Source organism: Bidens hawaiensis, unplaced genomic scaffold (assembly GCF_021521415.1).
Source record: "Bidens hawaiensis isolate Kalapana, Puna unplaced genomic scaffold, B.hawaiensis_p1.1 tig00012786_1, whole genome shotgun sequence".
In the NCBI taxonomy this organism is placed as follows: Eukaryota; Viridiplantae; Streptophyta; class Magnoliopsida; order Asterales; family Asteraceae; genus Bidens; species Bidens hawaiensis.
Window position 1 is genome coordinate 551,977 of NW_027492062.1, and position 17,991 is coordinate 569,967.

The following is a 17,991-nucleotide window of genomic DNA, read 5'->3' on the forward strand; positions in this document are numbered from 1 at the left end:
GCATGAAATGAAGCACCAGAATCCATGACCCAAGAATCAACATTACCTTCAACACTAAAAACTAAAGCCTCATCCTCTGAGTATTCTTCCGCTGTGTTGACTTCTTTCTTTTCATTTTTTTCATTCGAACACTGATTCCTAAAGTGTCCCGTCTCGTTACAGTTCCAACATATCACATCCTTCCGAGTCCTAGACTGACTCCTTTTCCTGTTCCCACTCCCACTACCTCTATTATTTTTCCTTCCTCTGCCAACATGCATTAAATCACCCGATGATTCACCTGAATTTCTTTGTCTGACGTCTTCGCCTAGAATAAGATCCCGAATCCCATCAAAAGTGAACTCACTGGTAGAACTAGTAATCGCTGTAACAGTCCCTGACCAGCTATCTGGCAATGATGATAACAGTAGTAGAGCCCGAACCTCATCCTCGAATTTGATACTAACTGACCCAAGTCTTGACAAAATCGAGTTAAAATTGTTGATGTGCACTGTAACTGAACTTCCTTCTTTCATCTTCGTGTTCACCAGTTCACGAATCAAGAAAACCTTATTAGCTGCCAAAGGCTTCTTGTACATATTAGACGAAGCATTCATTATCCCACGCGCCGTGTTTTCCTTCAAGATGTTGAACGCAACATCCTTCGATAACGACAATCTAATAACCGCCTTGGCTTTCTTATCCAAAGTTTCCCACTCGTCTGGTTGTATCTTCTCCGGTCTTTCACCCAATACCATGTCCAAATCTTTCTGAACCAGCAAATCTTTCATTTGCATTTTCCACCAACCAAAGTCTTTACCATCAAACTTCTCAATCTGAAGTTCCCCGTTCTCAGCCATTACTCAAACTCAGAATTCCCAACTTTGGATCTAGGTAACACGATCAAAAAATTAATCTCGGCAAACAAAATAACCCCCGAAAATCACCACAAAACCACCCGGCTAAACTGCCCGATAAATATACCCAAACTCCAAACCTAATCAATGATCAGAAACTGAAACAAACAAGAAACGCGAACCTGTTTTCTCCGGCTTCTTTCTGATCTTAGATGGCTTAAAAACAAAGCAAGAAAAAAGAATTACTTTTCCTTCATGTTGATCTATATTCACAATAAAGAAAAGGCCTACTGCTTTTTTTTTTCTTGAAATAATCGATCAACAAGTAAAAGAACTTTCTTCACACTTTTTTTTTTATTTATCACGATGGGCATAGCATATGCTCACAAAAGACAAATGCTAAAAAAGAATCAATTCCCAGATCTCCTTTCTTGGTAATGAATTCAAATAAACGGTGGGGTTTGGTGAACGACTAACCTCCGATCGAAAACTTGGGTTTTAATGGCCAAATAAACTTAACCCTTTGATCCGAACAATTTCTCTCACGATCGTGTTCTCTGGTGTGTAACCGTAACCTCAGGTCTTGATACCACTTGTTAGGGATTCGGGTTGCAAAACACACACAAACACTATAAAACTGCAAGAGAAAATATAAACGAAGATGACACACGAGATTTACGTGGTTCGGTCGGCTGACCTATGTCCACGGGCTGCAACCAGGATACTTTTTTTATTGCCTCTGCCTCACTCGTGATGAGGAATTACAAGTACAAGATACTATTTATAATAACAAGATTAGGGTTAACAACTTGTTCCCCAGGAAAACAATAACGGGCCTAAAAAATAAATCGGGCCATCCGTCTCTTTAATTAACTGCCAACAATTTATCTTCTAAAAGAACTGGCCCAACACCAATCGAGCCTCCATAACCCAACATTAAATACTATTGACTTATGGTATATAAGCTTTCAAGCATATGGGATAGATATTTTAGTTGCGTCCAAAATAAAGTTCCATATCAAAAAATCTAAAGCCTACTTGTTAATGTCTTAAATGTATAGGGTCCATGGATAACTTAATAGTCAACAAATACATCGAACCAGTTGCTTGCACCCACACTATATAATTTGCTACAAAAAATGTATTACCACACAAGAGAGATGCTTTTTCATTTTGTCCTATGCCTGTTTATAAATCCTTATTATACAAAAAGTTCGGCCTTAGAGGTTATGAACAACATCGGAAAGCCAGGGTGTCTAACCCAGTGCGGGAATCTGACAGTTCCGTACCCTTTCGGTATCGGTAAAGACACGGGTTGTTCTCTAGACGAGTCGTTTTACGTGACTTGTAACAAGTCTAGTGCAGAGCCGAAACTATTCCTCCAATCAAGTGACATACAAATATACAGTATTTCAGATTCAGAATTCCGCATAGGGACGGATGTTGCTTATAAGTGCTACAACGAAGACAAGAGTCTAAGTTGGGATTACGAAGGACGGTATTCAATAAGTCCATTCAGTTTCTCTCCAAAAAACAAGTTCATAGTTGTTGGGTGTGATGATTATTCTTTGATCCGAGGTGTGGGCTTTTCGGGTGGCTGTTTTGGATTGTGTAGCGAAGCACAACACGCACCAGATAACGGGCAATGCTCGGGAATGGGCTGTTGTGAGACATCTATACCAAAGGGACTAGACAACTATAATATCACAATTTATACGTTTAGAAACCACACGGATGTTTGGTCTTTCAACCGTTGCGGCTATGCGTTTCTTGCTGAGGAAGGCAGTTTTAAGTTTCAAGGTGCGCGCGATTTAACGGGCGAATGGAGTGTTTGGGAGAGGATATGGGCCACTGTCCCTGTGGTGGTAGATTGGGTGGTTGCAGGGAATTGCTCAGAGTGCAAAGGAAACAGTTCATGCATTAAGGTAGATGGTGGTGGGTATCATTGTAAATGCAACAATGGTTACCAGGGTAACCCTTATCTTGATCCAGGCTGCCAAGGTCAGTTTACTTTTCAATATATCAAAATCATTTTCAACATTTATGACAAGTATCGTTACTTGTTTACATCAAAAAATAAATGGGGAGCAAACACACGTAATTTATGTTTTATTATTTTGCTTTAAAAATTGTGTTGATGTTGATTAAGGTTATCTTATTATTTGAGATTTAATAATTAGATTAATCATCATTTTCTCTATATCTCATACAGTATAATATTACAGTATATTGAAATAATTAAAATATTATGATATATGTTTTATGCTTTCTTTGAAAAGGCTATTTATTTTTTCATTGCTTCTAGACATCAATGAATGTGAAGATTCAGGAACCAACCCTTGCTATGGTGATTGCATAAACACTCTAGGAGGTTACACTTGTAGTTGTCCATCTGGATCTTTTGGTGATGCAAAAGTAGTAAATGGGTGTCACTACACTAAAGATTCAAAAATTTCTCCAACCATTTACATTATAGGTATTTCAATCAATTGATTTAAGTTCCCAAAAATAAAGCATGTTACTAACTGAAGTGTTTTCGTCAATTTTACTTTCACATGTAGCACCGGTGTTTGGCTTGTTAGTAATACTGTCGGTCATAGTGGGGATTTTCTTTGGTATAAGGAGGAAGAAGCTAATGATCCTAAGAGAAAAGTTCTTTGAGCAAAATGGAGGCGTTTTGTTGAGACAAAAGATCAATTCACAAGGGTCACATGAGGCAATGGCTTTGTTTAGCACTGCACAACTTCGTAAGGCCACCAATAATTATTCTCAACAGAACATCGTTGGCCGCGGTGGCTATGGTGTTGTTTACAAGGGTGTTTTGTCTGATAGACGTGTAGTTGCAATAAAGAAATCTAAAATAATGGATGGGAGCCAAACAGAACAGTTCATAAATGAAGTGTTAATCCTTACACAAGTTATCCATCGGAATGTGGTAAAGTTGTTGGGATGTTGCTTGGAAGAGGAAGTTCCTATACTAGTTTACGAATTCATCTCCAATAACACTCTTTTCCATCACATTCATTCTAAATTCGGTGGAATGAGTTGGTTTACCTGGGATAATCGACTAAGAGTAGCTATAGAAGCCGCGGGTGCATTTGCATACCTTCATTCAGAAACTATTATGCCCATCATACATAGAGATGTCAAGTCTACTAACATTTTACTAGATGAAAACTACACAGCAAAAATTTCAGATTTTGGTTTATCAAAGCTAGTCCCATTAGATCATGGACAAGTAACTACTCTTATTCAAGGCACATTAGGGTATTTGGATCCAGAGTACTTCAACACAAGCCAATTAACTGAAAAGAGTGATGTATATAGTTTTGGAGTAGTCCTTACAGAACTCATAACAGGAAAAAAACCCATTGGTGTTGATAGAGCCAATGTTGAAAAAAACTTAGCAACATATTTTGTCAACGCAATTAATGAAAACCGCTTATATGAAATTGTTGAACCTCGAATACTACGTGAAGGGACTTTTGAACAAATACAGGCCGTAGGAGATCTGGTAAAGAGATGCCTAAGTTTGCAAGGCCATGATAGACCTACAATGAAAATGGTGGCTATGGAGCTAGACAACTTAAGGAAATTCACAATCTATCCTTGGGTTCAACAACAATCACGCCAAGAGACTAGAAGCTTAGTGGTAGATGTTGAGCAATCTGATCTTTACGAGGTCCCATTAGTTTCATACAGTACTAATAATTCGGAATCTTACTAAGGTAGGACATACATGGCGTTTGAAGAACACATATCACGTTGGTGCTTTTTATAGTATTAATTGATTGTGTAGCATACCGTACCTTATTTGCGCAAATTATGGTTAATAAGGTTAAAAATGTTGTCTTTAATGTTTTCTTGCTATGTCATCATTTTCAGCTTGCTTCGAGCTCAATCTATGCATTGGAAAATGACACTTCTTTGTAAAAATAACTTAAAATATTTAAAGTTGCACTACATGTTAATATTTTTGGAAGTTTTTCACAGAGGAGCACCCTACAGGAGAAAGCTAGTGTTAAATCAGGTAGATTGTGTCAGTAACCCTCTTGATGCTAGTAGGATCGATGCTGAGATGTGTTTGTTATCGTTTGCTACATTATTGATATGTTTCTGTTGTGGTGTTTGGTTGTATTTAGGATGTATTCTGATATCTATCTAGTTATTACCTTATTGCGAGCCTTGTTTATTCATGCATATAAAATCTTTGTTGCTGAAAAAAAAAAAGTAAAAACGTCTCATACATTGATACACATAGTCCAAGTCTCGGTTTTCTTTCTACCAAACAGCCTACATCGCCTAACTGATTATAAAACCTTGGTTTCGCCCACTTTTTATATGTATAGTATGGTAATCCAGATAATATTAAAAGGGAATCAAAGTAACAACGATATAAGATGTACTAATAATGAAAGTTGTAAACTATTGCTAACATAATGTGTGTAGTAAACTTTTTCAAAAGAAGAAAATGCAAAGACACGATAAAAAGTCACAATAACCCCCTTAACAGTACCAATACACTGTAGAAAGTTCTATATATGCACCAAGACAACGCTAAGGCCAAGTAAAACACAAATGCAGAAAAAGAAATAAAGCCTAAGACAGGTCTATACACTCACTAAATGTCCATAACTAACCTTAATCTGACTCTCCAAGTACTCGTATCCCCTATCATGTTTTTATATAGAGCTGCAAGTCCAGTAATAATTCATTTATCTCATATCAGTTTGGGTTGGGCTTCGCTCCTCTACCCCTCCACTAAAGTTGTCACTTGCCAACTCTTGAAATACCCAAACAGTCTCAATTTTTCTTTCCTCGTCTTATCCATGATAGATACACTCTTGATTTTTGCAAAAAAGAAAAACTTTATTTCTCACACATCCACCTTAGCTTAGCTTTCTTAATCTGATTGCCTCCCGCTTTCGCAATAGGCACTTTACAAAAAACAAAATTAAAAATAAAAGTCATAACAACAAACGAAGTAGACGAAAAGTTATTTGCTCATTTGGCTTTTACTTAGCATTACAAAGTAGATATAAATGACGATGTCTATATATATAGTAATTAACAAGGCCAGTCATTTTTTAAAATGACGTGCCTTTTTTCTATTATTTTTGTAAGATTAACTTGGTTAATTAAAAATTGGATATTGTGACATATATTCATGATACATACTACACCAGTTAACCCTGCCGGAACACTTGATATAACAACTAATGAATTACTTAATTAACAATTTGAACGATTGACCTTTTCATAAGTATTATTTCATGCATCAATTCATACTATAAATCAGTTGGATTTACTCTATTAACAATATCAAAAGTAGTTTGGTTGTAACTACAAAACACAACCATGAAACTAATATTCCATGTTCCAATGTGGGTACTACTTCTAATGTTCTCTTTCACAGCATCTGATTCAAACTTCACATCTGAAACTTACACACTTATCACTGCTACTAACATTGCGAAGCCAGGCTGCGAGAGCCGATGTGGAGACTTAATCGTCCCCTATCCTTTTGGTATCGACACCAACTCAACGTGTTCTATAGCCCACGAGTTTGAAATCTATTGCAACACTTCGATACATCCTCCGGTGGCCTTAATTAAAAATGCAAATACAGGTTACACCCCAATTAAAAACATATCTGATTCCACACTCCGGGTTTCTAGTATGGTGGCGACTAGATGCTATTCTCCTAATGGTACCGCTACCAACTCGTTTGGTATCTCTCCAGATTTAACGAATTCGCCCTACACTTTTTCACGGGTAAATAAGTTCATTGCTCTCGGTTGCAATGATTACGCTTGGATGACCTCAGAGTCAATGCCTAGTAACGTGTCTACGGGTTGTGTGGTGTTTTGTACCAATTTAGGGAGAATCCATGGTGACGAGTGTTCGGGTAATGGGTGTTGTCAATCATCCATTGATCAAGACATTACCTACTATCAAACTCAGCTAAGTACCTTGCTTGATGCGGATGATGTAGGCTATACGAAGCCTTTAAATCGATGTACATATGCGTTTCTTGCTGAGAAGAACGTGCGCATGCTTAATGGTGTGACAGATTTATATGACACTTCTTTCCGCGAAAGGATTGAGGCTAATGTCTCAGTTGTGCTTGAGTGGGCCATTAGTAATCTGAGCTGTGAAGCTGCTGAAGCAGCCGATGGTTTCGCATGCCAATCGAATAGCAAGTGTGTTAACTCTCCTAGGGTAACTGGTGGATACCGTTGCATGTGCAATGATGGCTATGAAGGAAACCCTTATCTGTCTCATGGCTGCCAAGGTATAATTTATTTCTAAGTTTTACGTTGTTTAATTTATTGCAAATTATCATTTTTTTTTAAGGTTTTAACCTTAAACCTCATAACAAATTTAACATATAATTGCATATTATTTGTTTGGTTAGGCCTTGGTTTTAGGAAGAAAAAAATAAACAGATATAGCCTTGACTGCATGATTCCTGGAGTATATCTATATTCACATTATTAAAAAGTAAATAATTTTCTTACAAGTTTAGATATGATATTGATGACTGTGGCAATAACTGACTCGGTCTTTAGTTAAATTTATCTGTTGCTGCATCATCTCAACGTCAAATTTACAGGTCAGTCAGTATAATATTATATCCATCCATTCTGGCCTCCTAATAACTATGACTTCATAAACCATACGCGGTTAAACTTGGAAACCAATCAGTTTTTTTTTTTTTTTTTTTTTTTTTTTGCTTTAACGTCAACATTACAGGCTCATGTTCAACTCTTTATATTTTATTACGAGTGTATAATGGAGAGTTGGATATGTGAGGTTTTTGAAAAGTAAACAAAATATATATTATTAGCTAATTTGTAGCGATGGAGATGGGGCTCAGTGAATGCTATTGTCAGTCTTGATATTAGGACTATTAATCATTTCTTGTATGCATTGTGTTTTTTTTGTGTTCATCTACTCATACAAGTCTTAATAAATTATTAACTTCTGACCAATAGTGCAAGAGAATTTTCTTCTTGTAAGATATGCTGCAAATTATGGTATTTTCTTTCTTCCTTTGACAATTTCTTTCTTTAGATATCGATGAGTGCCAGGACCAAGAAACCAATCCTTGTTTTGGTGATTGCAAAAATACTCTAGGGAGTTACCAATGTACTTGTCCGCCAGGATCTTCCGGTGATGCAAAGATAGTAAATGGCTGTCAACACTCTAAAGACTCGAAATTTTCGTCAACAAGGTTTAGTATAGGTAAGCACTTATGAATATCATGTGTATGTCCATTTTTCTTCAACTGCTTCCGGTTTTCAAATCCATGTTTTCACCTAGAGCACAACAACCACTAATAGAAGTGTTCTTTATTGCAATTCACATGTAGCAATGGTGTTTGGCATGCTGGCAATATTTTCCGGCATATCAGGGATTTTCTTTGTTTTAAGGAGGAAGAAGCTGATGAAGCTTCGAGAAAAGTTCTTTGAGCAAAATGGCGGCATGTTGCTTAAACAAAAGATCAATTCACGGGGATATGATCAGGAAATGATGTTATTTAGCACTACACAACTTCGTAAAGCAACTAATCATTATTCTCAAGAAAATATTATCGGTCGAGGTTCCTCTGGTGTTGTGTACAAGGGAGTTTTGTCTGATATGCGTGTAGTTGCTATAAAGAAATCTAAAGTATTGGATGAGAGCCAAGCACAGCCGTTCATAAATGAACTATTGATCCTTACACAAGTTATCCATCGAAATGTGGTAAAGCTTTTAGGGTGTTGTTTGGAAGAAGAAGTCCCTATACTAGTTTATGAATACATACCAAATAACACACTTTATCATCACATTCATTCTAGGTTGGGTGGAATGAATTGGTTATCATGGGATCATCGGTTAAGGGTTGCCGCTGAAGCATCTAGTGCACTTGCATACCTTCATTCGGAAACTATTATGCCAATCATACACAGAGATGTCAAGTCTGCCAACATACTACTAGATGATAATTACACGACAAAAATTTCAGATTTCGGTGCATCAAGGTTAATCCCATTAGATCATGAACAAGTAACTACTCTTATTCAAGGTACCCTAGGGTATTTAGATCCAGAGTACTTTAGCACAAGCCAACTAACTGACAAAAGCGACGTATATAGCTTTGGAGTGGTCCTTGCTGAACTCATAACCGGGAAAAAGCACATTGGTGTTGACAGAGCGGATGTTGAAAAAAATTTAGCAACATATTTTGTCAATTCAATTAAAGAAAACCGCTTATTTGAAATTGTTGAACCTCGAATATTGCGTGAATGCACTCTTGACCAACTTCAACTTGTAGGTGATCTGGTAAAAAGATGCCTCAATTTAGAGGGTCATGATAGACCTACAATGAAAGAGGTGGCGGCAGAATTAGACAAGTTGAGAAAATTCACAACCCATCCTTGGATTCAACAACCACATCAAGAGACTAGAAGCTCAGCCTTAGAAGTTGAGCAATCTGATCTTTACGACGTCCCATTAGTTTCATGTGGTACTACTAACTCAGAATCTTACAACAATACCACATATATGGGGCTTGAAGAAAACATTCCACGTTAAATGTTAATTTGGTGTTTCTTGTAGAGTCGATTGCATGAGAATCGCTGCCTTTTATGGTTATTAGGGTTATAAATGTTGTCTTTCATAATGTTTATTAATAATAATGTTGTGTAATCACCTTACTTTGATTGGACTATCTCCATGTTTAAACTAAAGAGATGTCATCCTAATTTTAAATTGTGTATTTTTTGATAATCAAGTTATCGCGAGAAGTATGAGAAATCAACCTGAATCACTAATTTAATTTTTAATGTTACATGTTTAAAATCAATAAAAAAAAGTGTGTTGATTTTTATTAGTCTCAGCCATCATCTTTTGGTCGTTGTCGGTCCCAACTAACGTTGACTGCTGACGGTCTCATCTTTTAACGTATTTGTTCACAGAAGTTTGCGACTAACAGAATCCTAACGCAGTTACTTGCAGGTCGTTGGGAAAATGTTTTTAGCTGGAAAAGTCATATTTTTTTGCCGGAATACTCAACCTGACCACCACCACCACCACCAGACTCACAACCACCACTTGAGTACCACCAACTCATTCCGATGATGATTCTAAGGTTCTAGAGACCTCAATAAATTTTTTTTGGGGGGGGGGGGTTGTTACTAGAAAAGGGTTCCTAAATGTCCAATCTAAGGTTACAAAGATGCTTGAGATGAAAATGTTAAGTTTTCTGGCCAAAAACGTTTTTCCGGCAAAGTATAACTAACGGTGTTAGAATTTTGTTCGGTTAAAACTTGGGGAATTCTAGGGACACCCACCCTTTTTTTCTAAAAAAACCAACCAATACGCCTCGTATAAGACTATACGAGGAGCATATTAGGTCCCAACCCCCCCCCCCCCCTCCGGTATAGTATTATGCGGGACGTATAAGTAACAAACAACATACTGACAATTGAAGCAAAGAAAGAGAAGGCATTGTTTATGGTTTCAAATAAATAAATAAATAAATCTACATATGAATTATGATAAGATAAGTGAATGTGGAGATTGGACCTCTGATGTAATAAATAAATAAATACTAGAAAATAGAATAGAAGGTAAGGTAAGCTACCTGTTGGCAAGACTGACTTTCAACGAGGATCTCATTGACAATCATCAACGAAAGCTGGAATCTTTAATCGATTCATTGCTAATGGAATGGAATGGAATGGAATGGCTAAATACGTTACCAGCAGATCAGATGGTTCATTCAAACTCTTCACATCTCGCACACCTTCTGGAGCTATGCCTCAAATCAACTTCACCATCCAGACTAACCCAATGCCAATGCATACACGCCCACATCATCAAATCCAGATTCAGCAAAGAAACTTTCATCCTAAATAGGCTACTACACATTTATGCCAAATCTGGCTCCATACGTGATGCACACAAGCTGTTCGATCATATTCCCCACAGAAACATTTTCTCTTGGAATGCTCTTTTATCTGCCTTAACCAATGCGGGTCTTTTAGACCAGGCCAACCGGGTTTTCGGGTCCATGCCTGTCACTGACCAGTGCTCCTGGAACTCTATGGTGTCGGGTTTTGCTCAACATGATCGGTTCGTTGACTCGGTCGAGTTTTTCGTGCGTATGCATGCTCTAGATTTTGTGCTGAACCAGTATTCTTACGGTAGTGCCCTTAGTTCGTGTGCGGGCTTGAGGGATATGAAAATGGGTGCTCAGATTCATGCTTCGGTTTCCAAGTCTCCTTACGAGGGGGATGTTTATATGGGTAGTGCTCTTATAGACATGTATTCGAAATGTGGACATGTGGGTTCTGCTCAAAAGGTTTTCGATGGGATGAGTCCCCGAAACACGGTTTCTTGGAACAGTTTGATCTCGTGTTATGAACAGAATGGTCCGGCTGATGAAGCGCTTGATGTTTTTAGGAAAATGATGAATAGTGGAGTTGAACCGGATGAGGTCACTCTAGCGAGTGTGATAAGTGCTTGTGCAACCTTGTCAAAACTGAATTTGGGATGGGAAATTCACAACCGAGTTATAAAAGTTAGCAAGCTAAGGGACGATATTGTGATATGCAACGCGTTGGTTGATATGTATGCAAAGTGCAGTAAAATTACAGAAGCAAGATGGATTTTTGATACAATGCCATCATAACAGAAACCTCTATTATTAGCGGTTATGCCAAGTCAGCAAACGTTGAAACTGCACGTTCAATTTTTGTCAATATGCCAGATAGAAATATAGTATCGTGGAACGCGCTGATTGCTGGCTACACACAAAATGGAGATAATGAAACCGCATTAGGACTCTTTCGCAAACTAAAACAAGATAACGTCTTTCCAACTCATTACACTTTTGGGAATCTTCTCAACGCGTGTGCAAACCTTGCTGATTTGAGATTAGGCCAGCAAGCTCACGCCCATGTGTTAAAACACGGGTTTAGATTTGAATCTGGACCCGAAAGTGATATCTTTGTAGGGAATTCGCTTATAGATATGTATGCCAAATGTGGATCCATAGAAGAGGGGAAACAAGTTTTTAAAAACATGGTTTGTAAAGATTGGGTATCATGGAATGCAATTATAGTAGGGTTTGCTCAAAACGGTTACGGGGTAGAAACGATTGAATTGTTTAAAGAAATGTTGGCAGCCGGTGAGAAACCGGATCATGTTACAATGATTGGATTACTTTCTGCTTGTAGTCATGCTGGTTTAGTTGACGAGGGTCGTTATTATTTCAACTCAATGAGTAAAGAATTTGGAATACAACCAACGAGTGACCATTATGCGTGTATAGTTGATCTACTTGGTCGAGCTGGTTGTCTTGATGAAGCCAAAGACTTAATTGATAATATGCCTATGCAACCGGATGCTGTTGTTTGGGCGTCTTTGCTTGGTGGTTGTAAAGGTCATGGTAATATTGAGTTAGGAAAATATGTGGCAGAAAAGTTAATAGAGATAGATGTTAGTAACTCGGGTCCGTATGTTTTGCTTTCAAATATGTATGCTGAGATGGGAAATTGGGGGGAGGTTAAACGAGTTAGAAAGCTTATGAAGCAAAGAGGTGTCGTTAAACAACCAGGGTGTAGTTGGATTGAAGTTGAGGGTAAAGTTCATGTTTTTATGGTGAAAGATAGACGGCAAGCTAAAAAGAAAGAAATTTATCTGGTGTTGAGAACACTTAGTAAAGTAATGAAGTTGTTTGGTTATAATCCTAATGCTCACGAGTTGGAGGGAAATGAGGAGGTGAGTTTTGATTTGGAATCACTGGAAGAACCGATTACTCTGGAAGCTGCATAATTTTGCAGGTTAGGTTGTTTTTTCTCATATTTTTTGTATTTACATTAGGATCGAGAATCAAAGTAGAAATGTTGTATTAATCCTAAAATTTTGATTTCGTGGATATGAAAACTATAATATGTTGATTGTCAAATTATAAACAAAATTGAGTTAAAGAAGAAACGCTACTGTTATAAATCCACATTTTGGTGTCAGGATATGTTGATTGCTGAATTGAGTTGAGAATCATACCACCCAAGTTAAGCTAATTGCTTCCAAGAAACTTCAAGCATTATGATTTCTCAGCTTTTGGGTTCTCGTGATTTTGAAAAAGTAGTAAAACCAACTAACAAAATAGATGAAAAGAAGTTTATTGTTTAGTTAATATGGCAAAATAGATGTGAATGACTGTATCAGTAATATTGTGTGACGACCTGGTCAGTCAATTTTTAACTTGAGGTGATTTTTTCTTCATTTTTTAAATTAACTTGTTAGAAAATTTGATATTATGCTATATAGGATGCACAATATATATATGCCGGCTCACCCTGCCCGGTACACTTGATAACAGCAATTAAAGAAATACTTAAATACAATGTGAACAATTGACCTTTTACCAACTTCAACCAATCATAATATAAAATTTAGTTTGGAGTTGGTACTAATAACTTACCAATTTATATGTTTAGTTGTGACTAACATAAAGTTAGATTAACACAGCTATGAAAATTCATGTTCTAATGTGGATTATAATGTTCTCCTTCACAGCATCTGAAACCTACACCCTCATCAACTCTACTAACATATCAAAACCGGGCTGCGAGAGCCGATGTGGAGACTTAATTGTCCCCTATCCTTTTGGTGTCAACTCAACTTGTTCTATGGGCCACGGGTTTGGCATCTACTGCAACACTTCTTCAAATCCACCCATGGCATATATTAAGAACACAAATACTTGTTACACCTTGATTAAAAACATATCTGATTCTAGACTCCGGGTTTCTAGCATGGTGGCTGCTACTAGATGCTATTAGCCAAATGGTACTGCCTCCAACTTATTAAATATCGCTCCAAATTTTACGAATTTGCCATACACTTTTTCACCAGAAAATAAATTCACTGTGGTCGGTTGCAATGATCATGCTTGGATTTCGATGTCTGGTAACAAGTCTACAGGTTGTGTGGTGTTTTGCACTAATCTAGAGGACACCCAAGTTGGCGAGTGTTCAGGTAATGGTGGTTGTCAAACATCCATTGCCCATGACATAAGCTACTATACACCTCAGCTAAGTACCTTGCTTGAGGAAGATGATGCAGGCTATAGGAAGCCTGTAAATGGTGAATGTACATACGCGTTTCTCGCTGGGGAGAACGTATTCAAGTTTAATGGTGCAATCGATTTATATAACTCTTCTTTACGTGAAAGAATTGAAGGCAATGTCTCAGTTGTGCTTGAATGGGCCATTGGTAATCTGAGCTGTGAAGAAGCCAAAGCAGCCGATGGTTTCGCATGCCAATCGAATAGCAAGTGTGTTAACTCTACTAGGGTAACTGGTGGATACCGTTGCATGTGCAAAGATGGCTATGAAGGAAACCCTTATCTGTCTTCTGGCTGCCAAGGTACCTTAATATTTAAGTGTTACATGTTTTATGTTTCAAATTATCCTTTCCCTTCCTTATATCAATTAGACTAATTACTTCATGTTTTTAACCAAATAAAAAGTTATAAGGCTCAGCTTTAAAAAAACAAATCAGTTTCTTGTAAGTCTCTATGATATTGATCTTTATGTCAATTAATAATGACTTGATCTTGTGATAAAATTTATCTTTTAGTACCTATATTGGACGGACGGGTTTGGGTCGGGTTTAGGTATTCCCAAACCCATACCTGGTTATAAAAGTCCGTCCCAAACCCGTCGCGTTTTAATCGGGTAATTACCCATCGGGTTTCGGGTTTTCCCATCGGGTTTTGATAAAATACCCATTGAGTATACCCGGCTCAAAATCCGTCGTGTTTCTACTGGATTTTGACAAAATATAACTAATCAATTACAAAGATGGTTACCATAAAGGTAAAATATCTCAAATAATTGACATAAACAAGTTTCGACAAATAATATATTTGGAATATAGTATATATATACACTATAATAAGCTATATCGGATATATAATTGGGTAAATGGGTCTATGTTATCGGGTAATCGGGTATATTAGAAATCCCAAACCCGCGAAAAATTTCAAAACTAATCCCAAACCCTAATGGGTCGGGTATTACCCGTCCCATTTATGTCGGGTTTCGGGTTTTCCCCTCGGGTTCGGGTTTCATTGCCATCCCTAGGTTGAAGTACGACTTCATATACATCTACATCAAGTTTATAAATCGATGAATAAGTTTATCATCGATCATTCCTAATTAATAAATTTGACTTCATATAACATGGTGAGAACCAATGAGCTTATTTGCTAGTAGTTACTTGTAGCATATCAGAAAAGGATTGATAGATTTTAAATGCTAACTTTCTTTCTACACAAGAAAAGTATTGGATGGATTTAATTTTATTATACATGAATGATCATGTGTTACTCAATTGATTTCCCTCACCAAACTTGGAAATTGAGTGTAATCTTTATGATATTGTTTTTAACTAGTTGGTGATAAATACATATATTTATAAAATTACTCATATATCTTAAATGCAATTGTTGGAACAGTGAAATTAACATGGCTTAGAGCTACTTGAATCTTGGAAGAGTTGGCGTTTCTACTTCGTAATATTATCTTAATTGCTCTTCTTTTAAGGTCTACAGAAGAATATAAGATGTGTGTCTTATTTTATAATTTTGAAAATAAGATGGAGATTTAAATTTACACCGATTATAGTAATCTAAATATTAGCAGATCATGAAGAAATCACCTTAAATTATTGAAAGCATTTATGTTATTCATTATACCTTATAGTGCTCAACTTTTTATTATTTTTCAATAGAAGTAAATTAAAAAAAATCAATAACATGAATTATTACCATATGATTTAGGGCTTGAAAAATATTATACCTAAAGGTAGTTTGTTTTATGGTTAACAAAAAACTGAAAATCGTGATGTTTGCTGCATTACTTAACAGTGGCTTAGTTTTCCTTTTCTAGACATCAACGAGTGTGAAGACCCAAGAAACTCTTAGCCGATAATATTTATATTATTATTATTAGTTAATCATTATCTATTATTAGTTAATCATTATCTATTCCTAGAAGTTGTATCATAGTTGATTTATGTTTCCTAGTTATTAGGAGTTGTTTTATGTAATCCTTTACCCTATTTAAAGGGATCTTGATTATTCAATGAAACGATGAATTATTCAATACCATAAACACTTTTAGAAACAACCCTTGTTATGGTGCTTGCAAAAATATTCCAGGAAGCTACAATTGTACCTGTCCGCCAGGATACTCTGGCGATCCAAAAATAAAAAACGGTTGCCAACACAGCAAAGACTTGAAGTTTTCTTCAACAGCTTTCGTTACAGGTAATTCTTTCATGAAAACATGAATAGATGTATGCCGAATATTATAGCCTTAAATATTAATCCTTTCAAGATGTTAGTCTTCAAAAATCATATTATTCACTGAAACAAAGAATAAAAACCATTAATTGAAGTGTTTTTCATTTTCAATTCACATGTAGCAATGGTGTTTGGCCCATTAGGAATATTGTCTGGTATATTGGGGATTTTCTTTGGTTTAAGGAGGAGGAAGCTAATGAAGCTCCGAGAAAAGTTCTTTGAGCAAAATGGGGGCGTGTTGCTAAAACAAAAGCTCAATTCACAAGGGTCTCATGAGGCAATGACGTTATTTAGCACTGTGCAGCTTCGTAAAGCCACTAATAACTATTCTCAAGAAAACATTATTGGCAGAGGTGCCTATGGCGTGGTGTACAAGGGAGTTTTGTTTGATAAGCGTGTAGTCGCAATAAAGAAGTCTAAAATAGTGGATGCGAGCCAAGCACAACAGTTCATAAATGAACTCTTGATCCTTACACAAGTCATCCACCGAAATGTGGTAAAGATACTAGGGTGTTGCTTGGAAGAGGAAGTTCCCATACTAGTTTATGAATATGTCTCCAATAACACACTTTTCCATCACGTTCATTCTAGGTCGGGTGGAATGAGTTGGCTATCATGGGAGAATCGGCTAAGAGTGGCTATTGAAACAGCGGGTGCACTTGCATACCTTCATTCTGAAACTATTATGTCAATCATACATAGAGATGTCAAATCTACCAACATATTACTAGATGATAACTACACAGCAAAAGTTTCGGATTTTGGTGCCTGAAGGTTAATCCCGTTAGATCACGAGCAAGTAACTACTCTTATTCAAGGCACACTAGGGTATCTTGATCCAGAGTATTTTAGCACAAGCCAACTAACTGACAAAAGTGACGTTTATAGCTTTGGGGTGGTCCTTGCAGAACTCATAACCGGGAAAAAACCCATTGGTGTTGATAGAACCAACGTAGAAAAGAATTTAGCGACATATTTTGTCAACTCACTTAAAGAAAACCACTTATATGAAATTGTTGATCCTCGAATATTACGTGAAGGGACTTTTGAACAACTACAACTTGTAGGTGATCTCATTAGGAGATGTTTTAATCCAGAGGGTCGTGAAAGACCTACAATGAAAGAGGTGGCCGTGGAGTTAGACAACTTGAGGAAATTCACAGCTCATCCGTGGAGTCCGCAACAAACAAGTCAAGAGCATCGAAGCTTAGGTCTTGAAGACGATCAATTTGATCTTTGTGAGGTCCCATTAGTTTCATATGGTACTACTACTGATTCAGAATCTTACTATGGTGGCACAAAGATGATGTTTGAAGAAAACAAACCACGTTAAGATGCTCGATGTTTCTTATAACGCATATTGTTTTTGTGTGAACTTGATCACCTTGTTTAGGCCAATTAGGTTAGTAATTTTGTGTATCTTTTTCTTTGTTGTCTTTCTATTGTGTGTGATATATTTCATCAAATGAGTTTTAAATAACAAAGTGGACTTAAAAACTTCACTCAACTAGACAGAGACGGTGAGGTGAGATTAAAGTAATGTTGAAAGTAGGCTCTTAGGATGTCGTGGTGGAGCATACATGTTCATTAGGGCCGTCTTGTGGGTAAGCTAAATGAGGCAATGGCTTTAGGCCCCTAGTTATACAGGGTCTTCATATTAAGTAGAAGTTATGTATTATGAGATTTTGAAAGTAGAGTTATTTTGGAATTGGTAACTCATTGATGGGTCACAAATTAAGGAGGACTGTTTTATATTCATTATCACTGCATATCATACGTATTCTATAT

At 36.8% G+C, this 17,991-nt stretch overlaps 2 protein-coding genes and 3 pseudogenes across 3 annotated transcripts; all 5 read left to right on the top strand.

The window, feature by feature from the left end:
- Positions 1 to 1,876: 1,876 nt before the first annotated feature.
- Positions 1,877 to 4,729, top strand: LOC143542205 (wall-associated receptor kinase 2-like). Its single transcript, XM_077034847.1, has 3 exons — positions 1,877 to 2,837; positions 3,142 to 3,312; positions 3,398 to 4,729. Exons 1-3 carry the CDS (start codon positions 1,976 to 1,978, stop codon positions 4,561 to 4,563), a joined length of 2,199 nt encoding a protein of 732 aa, XP_076890962.1. The 5' UTR covers positions 1,877 to 1,975; the 3' UTR covers positions 4,564 to 4,729.
- A 1,465-nt stretch (positions 4,730 to 6,194) lies between these two features.
- LOC143542170 (wall-associated receptor kinase 2-like) lies at positions 6,195 to 7,651 on the top strand. The gene is made up of 2 exons (XM_077034822.1): positions 6,195 to 7,131; positions 7,593 to 7,651. The coding sequence occupies exons 1-2, from the start codon at positions 6,195 to 6,197 to the stop codon at positions 7,649 to 7,651; spliced, it is 996 nt and encodes a 331-aa protein (XP_076890937.1).
- Positions 7,652 to 7,884: 233 nt separating this feature from the next.
- LOC143542171 (wall-associated receptor kinase 5 pseudogene) lies at positions 7,885 to 9,416 on the top strand (annotated as a pseudogene).
- Positions 9,417 to 10,548: 1,132 nt separating this feature from the next.
- Positions 10,549 to 13,460, top strand: LOC143542172 (pentatricopeptide repeat-containing protein At2g13600 pseudogene; annotated as a pseudogene). Its single transcript, XR_013136862.1, has 2 exons — positions 10,549 to 12,670; positions 13,410 to 13,460. The product of XR_013136862.1 is annotated as a pentatricopeptide repeat-containing protein At2g13600 pseudogene (transcript).
- On the top strand, positions 13,364 to 17,536 carry LOC143542173 (wall-associated receptor kinase 5-like; annotated as a pseudogene).
- The last annotated feature ends 455 nt before the right edge of the window (positions 17,537 to 17,991 follow it).

Coding starts and splice junctions, on each gene's coding strand:
- LOC143542205 (XM_077034847.1), top strand. CDS start 1,976: ATGTATTACCACACAAGAGAGATGCTTTTTCATTTTGTCCTATGCCTG. Junction 2,838..3,141: donor TCTTGATCCAGGCTGCCAAG/GTCAGTTTACTT, acceptor CATTGCTTCTAG/ACATCAATGAATGTGAAGAT. Junction 3,313..3,397: donor TCCAACCATTTACATTATAG/GTATTTCAATCA, acceptor TTTCACATGTAG/CACCGGTGTTTGGCTTGTTA.
- LOC143542170 (XM_077034822.1), top strand. CDS start 6,195: ATGAAACTAATATTCCATGTTCCAATGTGGGTACTACTTCTAATGTTC. Junction 7,132..7,592: donor TCTGTCTCATGGCTGCCAAG/GTATAATTTATT, acceptor TCAACATTACAG/GCTCATGTTCAACTCTTTAT.